This window comes from Rhinatrema bivittatum, chromosome 4 (assembly GCF_901001135.1).
Source record: "Rhinatrema bivittatum chromosome 4, aRhiBiv1.1, whole genome shotgun sequence".
Taxonomy (NCBI): Eukaryota; Metazoa; Chordata; class Amphibia; order Gymnophiona; family Rhinatrematidae; genus Rhinatrema; species Rhinatrema bivittatum.
The window spans coordinates 234,690,576-234,702,848 of NC_042618.1; the positions used below are offsets into that span (position 1 = coordinate 234,690,576).

The window sequence follows — 12,273 nt, forward strand, 5'->3', positions numbered from 1 at the left end:
GCACTCAAATGTACTCTTATGGATGAAGTCTGAAGACCAGAGTCTGAAAGATGGTATAGGTAATCTAGTAGAGACATAGTGGGGCAAGTGAAAGGATCAATAGATTTCTGGCTGCACCACAAAGTAAATCTCTTCCATTTGGAGGAATAATTCTTTCTAGTGGAAGGTTTTCGTGAAGCTATAAGCACTTGAGATATATGGGTTGAAAGATTGAGTGGTTGTAAGATTAAGCTTTCAACATCCAAGCTGTCAGGGATAGGGATTGAAGGTTGGGATGGCGCAACCGACCCTGATTTTGAGTTAAAAGAGTGGGAGCTATTCCCAGGCGAATGGGATCCCTGACCGAGAGGTCTAGAAGTGTGGGAAACCATACTTGTCGAGGCCAATATGGGGCTATGAGTATCATGGTTCCCTTGTCCTGTTGTAGCTTCACTAGGGTTTTGGTTATGAGCGGTATCGGAGGATACGCGTATAAAAGGCTTGAGTTCCAAGGGCGAGCAAAGGCGTCCTTGGCTGGCTGGTTTTTCTGTTTGTGTAGGAAACAGAAGTTGTCCACTTTGTGAGTCAGATGTGACGCAAAGAGGTCTATTGTTGGTTGTCCCCAACGTTGGAATATCCTGGTCGCTACTGAGGGATCCAGGGCCCATTCGTGTGGTTGGAACTGACGACTGAGTCGGGTCTGCCACTATGTTGTGAATGCCTGCCAGATAAGTGGCCTGGAGGAACACTGAGTGTGCCAGGGCCCAGGCCCAAATTTGTGCGGCTTCTTGACAAAGGAGATATGAGCCTGTACCTCCCTGCTTGATATACCACATGGCTACTGTGTTGTCCGTTTGGATGAGAACAGACTTGTGTGAAAGTCAGTCCTTGAACGCATGCAGCGCATAACGTATAGCTCGAAGTTCCAGAAAATTTATTTGAAATGTTGCTTCGAGTTTTGTCCAAGTACCTTGAGTTTGGAGAGTGTCTATGTGAGCTCCCCAACCGAAGGTGGATGCATCTGTAGTTAAGGTTATCTGTGGGACTGGTTTTTGGAAGGGTAGGCCCTTTCGTAAATTGTCCTTGTTCGCCCACCATCGTAGGGATGAACGTAGTTGGTGAGTTACTTGAATTGGATAATGTAATGGTTGAATGGCTTGGATCCATTGTGATCTTAGAGTCCATTGGGTTACTCGCATGGCCTAGTAAGGTGAGAAACTGATGCGCTGTTGCTTGTTTCCATGAGTAAATTGAGTTTGCCAACAGGGACAGTGTTTCTGCTCAATCTTCGGGTAGAAAGGCCTTTGCAGTGATGGTGTTCAATTCTGCTCCTATGAATTGGAGTAGATGAGAAGGAGTAGTGTGGGATTTTTGATAATTGATCAGAAACCCCATTTTGTGAAGTACAGCAATTGTATGATTTAGAGAAGTTACAGCTCCTTGCTGAGATTTGACTTCTGATGAGCCAATCGTCTAGATAAGGGAAGACATGAACACCTTGCTTGTGCAAGTGTCCTGCTATTACTGCTAGACATTTGGTGAATACTCTGGGAGCGGAAGCGAGGCCGAATGGCAGCACTCTGTATTGGAATTGCTGATGGCCTACTGTGAAGCGCAGGTACTTGCGATGAGGAGGAAATATTGGAATGTGTGTATAAGCATCTTGAAGATCCAGAGAACAAAGCCAATCTCCTTTTTGCAGAAGTGGAAGCATGGTTCCTAGAGAAACCATCCTGAACTTTTCTTTTTTAAAGAATTTGTTGAGATTTCTGAGATCTAGGATGAGGCGTAGACCTCCGATTTTCTTTGGAATGAGGAAATACCGGGAATAGAATCCTCTGCCCTTCTGACTCTGTGGCACCAGCTCCACAGCCCTGGCTTTCAGAAGAGCGGATAATTCTGTTTGTAAATGAGTATGTGATTTTCGGTGAGATGAGAGTACCTCGGTGGAAAATCCTGAGGGAATGATGTAAAATTGAGGCGATATCCTTGATCTATTATTGAGAGGACCCATTGATCGGATGTTATTGATGTCCAATTGTTGTAAAAATTGGATATTCTTCCACCTACTGGTAAGGTGGATTGGGGATTGGAGTATAGGCCCTGTTCCCTGGATTGAATTTCAAAAACGAGAGGCAGGTCCTGTCTGAGGAGCTGGCTGGGGCCTAGCTGACCTTTGCTGTCTCTGTTGAGGTCTTTGTTGAGACCTAGGAGGCCTTGGTCTAGATGTGGGAGGATAGTATCTCCTTGGCCTGTAGAATGGACGTTTTGTCTCCCTACGTGGGGGTCTGCGGCTTGTATGTGTTGCAGAATCATGAGGGAGAGTTGATAGTTGCTATAGGGTTTCTGAGTGCTCTCATAACTGAGCAACAGCGTCCTGCACTTTGGTACCAAACAAATTATCTCCCTAGCAGGGAAGGTCATCAAGTTTGTCCTGGATCTCTGGTCTTAAATCAGAGGCCTTGAGCCAGGCCCACCTCCTGGCACTAATGCCCGATGCAGCTATTCTTGAAGATGTTTCAAAGGCATCGTAGGCGGCTCTGACCGCGTGCTTCCCTGCTTCTAAACCTTTCTGAATAATATTTTGTGCTGTGCTGTACCATCCCTGCCTGCACAACATGTGCAGGCAGGGATGGTACAAATTCCTCAATCTGTTTCCAGAGATTTCTCTGGTGTTGGGTCATGTAAAGGTAGTATGCTGAAATTTTAGAGTTCAGCATTGCTCCTTGATATATTTTTCGACCCATCTGATCTAAGAACCTATTATCCTTTCCTGGAGGAATTGATGCATGGGTCCTTGTCCTCCGAGACCTCTTTTGTGCAGATTCAACTACAACTGAATGGTGAGGTAGTTGAGTCTTCTGATATCCTGGTGCAGGTTGTACGAGATACGTAGAATCTACCCTTTTGTTTACTACGGGAATTGTGCAGGGATGCTCCCAGATACGCTGTTGGAGCTGCAGAAGTACTTCATGGATGGGAATAGCCAGATTGTGCTTAGGGGGGGGATCTACAAACTGTAGTATTTCCAGGGTCTGTTGTCTCTCATCCTTTTCAGCTTGTAATTGGAATGGTATAGACTCTGCCATTCCCTGTATAAATGATGAAAAAGAGGTCTTCTGGAGGTGACTGCTTTCTGGACTGAGGAGGTGAAGGATCGGACAAAGTCCTCTGATGAGGGCTCAGATGCAGTGTCAGACCAAGTATCATAAGTTGGAGTTTGGTATGGAGCAGGTGTAGTCTTCTGAGGTGGGGGTACACCAGAAGGTCCCTGCAGTGGGTCAGGTGAAATTTCCTGTTCATCCTCCTCCTGCACTGGATTGGTAGGCAAGGAAGCCAACAGCTCCTGGTATCTCTTAGTGAGGAGGCTATGCAGTGCTGCTTCTGAACTAGCAGTTTCAGGGACTGCAGTTGAAGGTTTTGGCATTGAATGCTTAAACTTTCCCGATGACTTGTGCATCAATGTGGATGGTTTTTGGAGAGGAGGTATGGATGGTGCCATTGTGTAAAGAGACATCGACTGTGTAGTAGATGGCATGGTCGATGTAAGAAAAGAAAACATCGAGATAGGAATCGTCGATGCAACGATGGATGGTGATGATATTGGTCCCGATGGAATCGGGAGCATCGAGAGAGGCGTAGGCACAGATGGTTCTGATGAGATTAACGCCTGAGAAGGCTCCGTCATCGATGTGGTCACCGATATCGATGTGGACATCAGCGGAATCGATGGCATCGGCGTATGCTCCGGCATCGATGAAACCATCATCGGCGTTGCAGGCGGCATCAACATAGGTGTCGGCAATGGTGATTGAGCCGGAACTTGTTCCTTTAAGGCCTCTGTGACAATTTGTCTAATAAGTGTAGTCAAATCTGGTATCGATGTCGATGATGCCATTGATGTCGACGGTGCTGATGATGGAACCGAGGAGACGGAAGTTGATGGAACAGAGGTCGATTTTTGTCGTTTAGCTAGCGGTTCCTCTGGTGGAGGAAGCGACGGGGACACCGTGGAACGGTGCCGTCGATGCTTATGCTTGGGTCTTGACTCAGTTACTGACCTTGTCGATGATGTGGAGGGTGCTGGTGAAGAGGCATCGCCGGAACCCTCCGGGCGTCGTTTTTTTGATAAGAATTTTCTTTTTGACTCCCACTGGTGATGATTTGATTTTATTTATTTATTTATTTATTTTATTTATTTATTGTTTTTGTTATACCGAGTTTCATGATAGGCATCACATCAACCCGGTTTACAAATAACAAGGAGTGTAAAGCATAACGTAACGTAAAAAACAATATTTTCAATAAGAACCTTGAACTTTAAATACAGTGAATCAGAAAAAGGGAGAGGGAAAGTTACAAAAAAAACAAGGAAAATAAACTTGTGGAATTAAAATAAACTTGTGGAAATTAAAATAAAACAAATAAAATAAAATAAAGCAAATAAAATAAAATAAACTTGTGGAATTAAAATAAACAAGGAAAATAAACTTGTGGAAATTTTGTGGAAGTCGAGGGAAAAGGCACGGATTGAATTTGAAAAAGTTGTGCCATTTTTTCTTGCCTGAGTTTTCTGCCTTTCGGAGTCATCTCTTGGCATTTTTAACAAGAAGAGATTTCATGTTGTTCTCCGAGGCACCGAACACATTCCAAATGGGGATCCATTATGGACATTGTGCGGTTACAGGCTGGGCATTTTTTGAAGCCCGAGGCCATGTTTGCATAGTCTGCCGTCGATGGAAAGTTGAGAGACAAATATGAAAATGTAAAGTCAAAAAAACCTTTTTCTGTCACCGTCTGGTGGCAGTCAAAGTGAGACCCCAAATGGGGAAAACATTTTGAGAATATCAGTGACTTTAGTCAAAGTTGTGAGAGAACTCACAGGGCTCCTATGTCCGCGATGTTGATGGCAGCACGGAAAAACGAAGACTGAAGTGAGAGCCCTGTGGCAGAGAATATCATGGCATGCCGGGCATGCTCAGTAGCCTCAGGCTGCCAGTCAAAAGTTTCTAGAAACTTTGACAGAGGTTTTTCCCGCACTAGGGCTCCGTTACTGACGTCACCCATATGTGAGGACTAGCATCCTGCTTGTCCTGGGATAAAAACATTTTTAAATAAAATAAATAAATTTCTTTGAATATTGACTTCAGAGTGATTAGGCTGGGGGGCAGGGGAGGGTCAGTTAAGGTCCAGGACTATTTAATCTAATTTAATAAAACTGAAAGAAATAACTCAGCCCTATAAACCATCTATAAAAGGAATGCAGAAATTGGGATGGGTAGCTGAGCACCCAGACCCCTTCTGTAGATGCCAGAGTGATTAGGCGAAGAGCAGACACCGCAGAGGCTTTTAAAACTGGTAACATCCTAAAGCTTTAAAAGACTGCAATATCAATAATTATAGCACGGGGGGCCAACTTGGTGACAGGGCTGAGAATTGCCACAAAGACGACCTGGGTTCAATACATGAGTCAGATCTACAACTACCTAGGCTGGCCAAGGCCGGAAATGTGGCAGAAGCTGCATTCATAGCTCTTGGAGGGAGGAGCCATTGTCAGAAGACATTGGCAACACCTAATAGCTAGATTTCAGGACCATGATTGCAAGGTTCCAGGAGAAGCTCTGGTGCATGGCTAACAATTGAGAACTCTGGTTGCAATGACTGGGTTCTGTGAGTTAAGACAGGATTTAAAATAGGAGGGAAAAATCCCTGGGTGACTGCAAATGAAGGCGGATAGCACTGGATCTCAGCTCCAGTTCTAACATAGCTGGCAGGCCAAAAAATGAGGAGGAGGAGACTGCTAGACCCCAAAGTTTTAAACTAAAAATAAAAAAACAACATTCATGGTACAGTATCTAAATGCTGTTTCAAAAGAATCCTAGGCCATACAGATTAAATGCTTTTCACAGTCCTCATAGAACTTTACCTGTTTCTTTGGACTAGAAATTCAGTAAATTTCTTTGCTTCTTCCAGGATTGTGTACAAGTATATATGGATCTGGTAAGAGACTGTTGGGATTGAAGCATATTATTCTGGTAACACCTTTTCTCACAGATGTCCAAAGTTTTGAGACTCACATCCAGGTGGAACCAAAATATGGGTTCTCAACTTTTCCATTTTTTTTTAAAGAGAGAATTTGACTACTACTCTCTGGTGTGCTGAGGTTTCTCAAATTCCTCAGCAGCCTAGAATATTTTGTATCCTCCTTCGTACCAGTACAAGTTAAGAGTAAGTGGTGTGTCTGACATCCTCTTCCATAAATTCTGGAAGAGTATACGGATAGGTACAATCTCAACTCTTTAAGGGAATTTAAATATTTGAGGAGGCTAATAAGGGGAGCTCTGGGATTGCCCTAAACTTGTAATTTGAAAAGGATGGCCTTAACTATGCTTTGAATAAAGTCAGGAAAGGAAAAGCCTTCCTATGGAGACTATCCTTGTCCTATGGCAGAGGAGGGACCCATGGGGGGTCAGTTGAGTATATCTCTAACAGGAATCCAGAGCCTCAGGATTTCCTAGTTACATAGTAGCCCGAGATTAAACTGACCCTGAAGCTGAGGACCTTCAAGGCCTAAAACTCACTTCATTGATCCTCAGGACAAAGATAAGGGAAAGAAAAGGCTTCCAGCTTCAAGCCCATTTGACAGACTTGGAGTGCTGGACCTGTGTAAACATCAACATGCTCAGCACTGAAAGAGTGGTGCATAGAGGATGGCTACTTAAACTCAGATGAGTTGAGGTCCTGGCATCTGAGCACCTCACCTCCTGTGATATGCTTAATGAACACTTCAGCGATCCTCCTGTCGAATGACAGTACTGTGGTCAGTCTTGTGAAGGAGTGAACATCCTCTACAGCTCTCTGAATTTCACCATTAAATTCTCCAAACTGAATTTCTGGAGACTTGTGTGGTGTCATCAGGGCTTGGGAGGCAGAATTATTCCATCTTTTGGCTCTTGGAGCTCTATGTCAGAGAAACAGATTCTTTATAGTCTTCTTTCAAGGCTCAATGTTGACATGTACTGAACACCTTGCTTGAGCACTCAGAGTCCTGGGTCTCAGCTTGAGCAGGGAGTATGAGATTTCTTATGAGTGCTGGGCCCATTCTCAGACTGAGAAGTCAAAAGAGGCTGAGCACCTTTTTGGCATGATATGGCCAGAGTTCAGTGCAGCCTCTAGAGTCTGGTGAGAGTCCATGGTCCTCACATTAAGTCTACAATACCAATTTTGAGAAGTAAAGAAGGCTTTGATCCAGGCCCAAATCATTCAAAGATGTCAAAGCTGAAGTCATTATAGCCTTGTCTCAAACGATGCAAACTTGATAGTGGTCAGTAATGGAAATGTTCTGTTTTCACTTGGGATAGAACCTGACCTCACTGGCTTACTTGTACATGGTGAGGAAAGATTTCCTTCTCAGAAGGGAATATTAAAAAAGATGACATTTTTGTCTGCGTGGCTTACTGGTCAACAGTCACCAAAACAAAAAACAGGTAGACTCAAGCAGCAACAAAGAACCAAATTAAAATGTGTCAAAAAGCCAGAAAAGAAGTTTTCTTCTGAAGCTCTATGGGAACTGCAACTCTGGGAAAATGCATCCAACAATCTCAGACAAAACTGTGAGGGAAACCATAGGGCCACAGAAGCACAGGAACTATCATATATAATGAAAGGCTTATTACTTTTTTTTAGAAAACTCTGGAAGATTCATATCTGGTGCAAAGCAGTCATATGACCCACTTTTGTGATCTGGTGAACTACTTTGCCTACAATCTGGTTTCTACAAGTTAATTCCTGACTGAATTAAACATTTCCAATACTTAACATGCTTAGGTTCTTAGCTGGCACCCCTGATAGCATTGGTTCAAGTACCACAAAATGCTTAAGCTTTTATGCAACAGGGGCCAATCTATTCATATGAGACAGACTGGTGATTTCAATAGACTCTCTCACAAGCACCTTAAAAGCATGGACCATGGGTATTCTTCCTCATTTACAGAAAAGGTGTTTAAGAACAGAGTCCACAACTTGGAAACTTTTACTTGTAAGATATGGAAAGAAAATGTCAATTTCTTTAGCTTCAGATCAGTTACTTCACTAGAAGGGTTGTTCTCACCTTCACTTATCTAACCTAGTTAATGCCAATACATTCTTCATGCAATATCCTTTCCAAAAATATGCAAAAAAATTCTTCAGCTTTGGCACTTTTGCCCAAAAAGTATGGAGAAAATACAATTTAGAAGAAAGTTTATGGGGAAAAGCCATAACAGGTTATGTGAAGAAAATATGAACCCCAGTCCAAACAGCAGTTATTTTAAAGGATAACATTAGATGCAAAACTGATAAACTGTAAACATAAGTAGCTAGAAATTTTGCACTTAAAATGATGCTCGATGCCTCTTCTATTAACCTCCAAATTCTACTTATATGGTTATACACAACTGCTACAATCCATCTCATGAATATTTCAAATCACCTCAGCCACTGAGTTTCCAGGGGGATTCCTTACTAAAAGGCTTGAGTACACAAGGCTCCTGTATACAAGAATTTCATAGCAGAAGCTAGTGTTGCATTTCAGACCTTACTGTAAAACTGCCAAGATTCAGCAAAATAAAAGTTTGAGAATGGTCCGAATTAGACCGCCATGGGTTCACAGCACCATTTGCTGCCTGCTCTCTAAAATCAAATTTTATAAAACTGGGTTTTTCAAGCCAGGTAGACTTTATTCTTAGGTAAAGGAGGCGTTATTTTCCCTTCTGTCTGTCTTTGCATGCATAATCTCTATTCTCTCACCCCCAAAATCTCTCTTGAATTCCCAGCAATCTTCTCCTTATATAATCTAGAAAATTCTTGCATCTTAAGAAGACTGACAACCAAGCAAAGAGAAATGCTTTGACAGAATAGTTTCAACAAAACAGTTAATGTTGATTCAGACTTTTTTCTACATACTCCCAATCAGATTTCTGTAAGAATATCAGACTGTCCATTTGATGAAATCATAAATCAAACTTTGGTTCAACCACCAAAACAAACTCTGTAGAATACACACCACACTTGTTTGCTATACAGACAACATTCACACATTTCACCAAGATCCAAATATGTTTGTGGTATTTGTCACTCTTTGTTGCCATAGGCATTTTGTTAGCAGCGAGCTCCTGTTAGCAACACAATAAATCACTACAGGCAATGATCAGAGAGAGCAAAGGGAGGAAAACTGCCAGGTTAGATTCTATAATTCTGTCCTCCAGTAGTCAAACTATCAATGTTCTCACCTTGTCCTTGTGCAGATAGGCTGGGGGCAGAAAGGGCAGCATCACTGGTAAAGGCAGAGCAAAGGTTCTCAGTAGAGGGAGAGGGCTTGAGGGGCTGTAACAGTTGACTTTGTCCTGTATCTGGGACACTACCAGGAGGAAGAAGATGGTCTTGTTGTGAGGGCATGACTGAATGAGCACTCTGAGAGGACACGTTACCTGTGTAAAGAAATACACACTTTTAAAGTCTGCAGTGAAATTTCCAAGACAACTTTCCAGAGTGAGAAAGCAGGGCTTGGCGACTACTTTAAAATGAAATTTACAGCAAAGGTGCTAGGCCTCAGACAGTATCCTGAAATTCAGTGCAGATTAAGGGAGCAAGTCATAAGGATTTGGCAGTGAGAACTATTACATCTCCAGAGCTGCATGATTTGAGAGCACCAGAAGTACAATATGAAAATTCTGAAAACTGTTAACATTCTTTTGACAGTCATTTCTTTATTGTTAGTAAAAACAAGAGATTCATGGCACTGAACAAAATTATTTACAGCACAGCCTGGTGCTACAGAAATCTTTCCATCTTTTCCAATGTACAACAGTCCTCAGGATGTGTGTGTGTGTGTGGGGGGGGGGGGGGTGTTTGAAAAATACATAAATGTTAAATAGGAGACAAAATCAACCCATTTCATTTGGGATGTTTGCAAGTGTTTGAGCAGTTATTCACAGAAATATACAAGGTAGTGTGAAACCATAGCAAACAGAGAATTAGAGAATTTGAGAAAGTGAGTTTGCAAAAAGATTTCCAAAAGCAAGCCATAACCTTTGAATCTGTTTTGGCATTGTTCCACTAAGGAACTGGGAAAGTTACCAACAAACTGAAGAGTACTTTGCACCAGGACTCTGAGGAAAATGTTTCTCCATTATGAATTAAATCCTCAATTTCATAATCTCCTCTTGATAAAATGTTAGACCTTCAAAGGACTAACCAATCTAGGGTGGTAGAATAGTTCAATTGCTTGTAATTGTTTCCTAATGTCAGTAGAGCAATGAGCGACATTTATTGGTCCTGTTACCTATACCATACGCAACTGGGAGCATGCTTCCAGAGCTTTTTAAGAAAGCTACAGGGCATCATGGGTAGCTTTCTGCATTGTTACCCAACCTATTGCTCGTCAGTTGATCATAAAACATAGCTATCAACGAAAGTTATTCTAAAGAGAAGTTCAATTCTCAAAGAGGGGGCACATAGGTTAGCACTGTGTCTCCTTTTGTTGTCAGAGAATTACCAATAAGCAATTACTACTTCTGATGACAATACATCAGACTTGTGGAACTAGCTAGCTAATTATGGAGAATAAACACCAACAGGCAAAAACGCAAAACAAAAAATGTTTGAGAGAAAAAACTTTTTTAGGGGAGGGGGGGACAAATGCAAAGAAGGTGGTTAGTGTGTTAAATGGAATCATGTGAGGACTGGCCGAGCAAAATCCTCTGGACTGGAGCAGTGAGCACACTTGACTCCAGCCTTTTCTTATACAATTTCTCTTTATTAAATCAAACAGCAAATTCAGCTTCACAATTACTGCCTATCTTCTCAGTCTTCTTTACAACACAACTTCCCAAAGCGGTTCAGGAGCTTTTACGCCTGGAGGGATAAGGCCTCTCTATCCCAGCTTGGCTTCCACTCTTATTTCCCTCTAGCTGGTCATGCCCTCTGAGCTCCTCCTGCCCATACAGCATTCTCCCTTTTGGAGATTTAAGGTGGACCAGGCATCTAGTCTGGTCCTGCACAGATTTATAGGGAAAACTAGGGGCACACTCTCACATAGCCCTCCCTTACTTCCCCTGGACTTTAACCAGGGAAGTGCTTCATATTGCCTCTCCCCCTCATCTGCCTTCTTGCCTACTTGACTTGGGCTCATGGTTCTAGGGTCATGCTCAGCCTCTTCTGCTAGGGTTACTCTAGACCAGTGATGGCTAACCTATGACACGCATGTCAGGTGACACGCCAGGACTTTTTGCTGACACGCGCAGCGTTTCGTGGAATATCGGGAATTTTTTTTTTTTAGCGGCTGCGCCGCCCCTTTAAAACTGATTTTTTAGTATCCCCCCACCCTCCGGACCCCTCCACCCCCCCCAATGCCCCCGGGCGCAGCGACAGGCAGATAGGCAGGGCAATGGCCCAAAGAAAAACATCACGTTTAAACGCGCTGATGCTCCTCCTCCTTCCTGCCTGTGCGGCCCTGGAAGTAAACGTTGCCGGAGCCGCTTGGGCTGGAAGGAGGTGAAGCATCGGCGCGTGCAGAAGAGGAGCAGCGCTTGCGTTTACGGGCAGCCGCGAATCCCAAGTCGCAGCGGCCCGAGAAGAGGAAGAGGCCTGGTAGCAGGGCCGCTGCAGAGCCCATCCTGCGGCGACCCGCGAAGAGGAGGCCCAGAGGTGAGAGAGAGGCTGAGGGTCTGTAGAGGGTGTGTGTGTGCGTGTATGAGATGAGTTGAGAGATTGTGTGTGAGAGTGAGGACCTGAATGTTTGCAGAGACAGCATGCGAGAGCCTGTGTGTGTATGAGATAGAGAGAGCATGTGCCAGTGAGAGACTGTGTGTATGAATGTATGAGAGCGCATGTGCCAGTGAGAGCCTGTGTGTGTGTGTGTGAGAGAGAGAAATGCATGTGAGAATGAGAACCTGTGTGTTTGAGGGAAGAAGATGGAGAGAAAAGAAACAGAAAAAAAGACAATATAAAAGGAATTGGCAAAAAAAATAAGAAAGGGAAGGTGGGAAAAAAAAGCCTGTGACCAACCAATTAGAAAATGAAGATCAGACAGCAAAGGTAAAAAACAAAATAAATTACTTTTTAGTGATTGGCACATGTAATCTTTGGGAATGTGCAAGAATAGCACTTTCTCTATGCGGATCTCACAATGTACGAGATCAGCATGGAGAAAATGGAAGCCCACGGGGCCTGCACAGAGGAGGCAGCAGAATGGGCCTTCAGTGTCAGTAGCAGCAATCAGCGCCTCCCCAATAGCCATGCGGCAGCAGGCAAAAG

General features: G+C 43.4%; 1 protein-coding gene across 1 annotated transcript in view; it reads right to left on the bottom strand.

Annotated features, from left to right (window-relative positions):
* WNK1 (WNK lysine deficient protein kinase 1) overlaps positions 1-12,273 on the bottom strand; it is a 395,379-nt gene that overhangs the window by 66,682 nt on the left and 316,424 nt on the right. Inside the window, exon 27 of the mRNA XM_029597482.1 lies at positions 9,249-9,446. Coding sequence (XP_029453342.1) covers positions 9,249-9,446 — 198 coding nt within the window. The remainder of the gene's footprint in view (positions 1-9,248; positions 9,447-12,273) is intronic.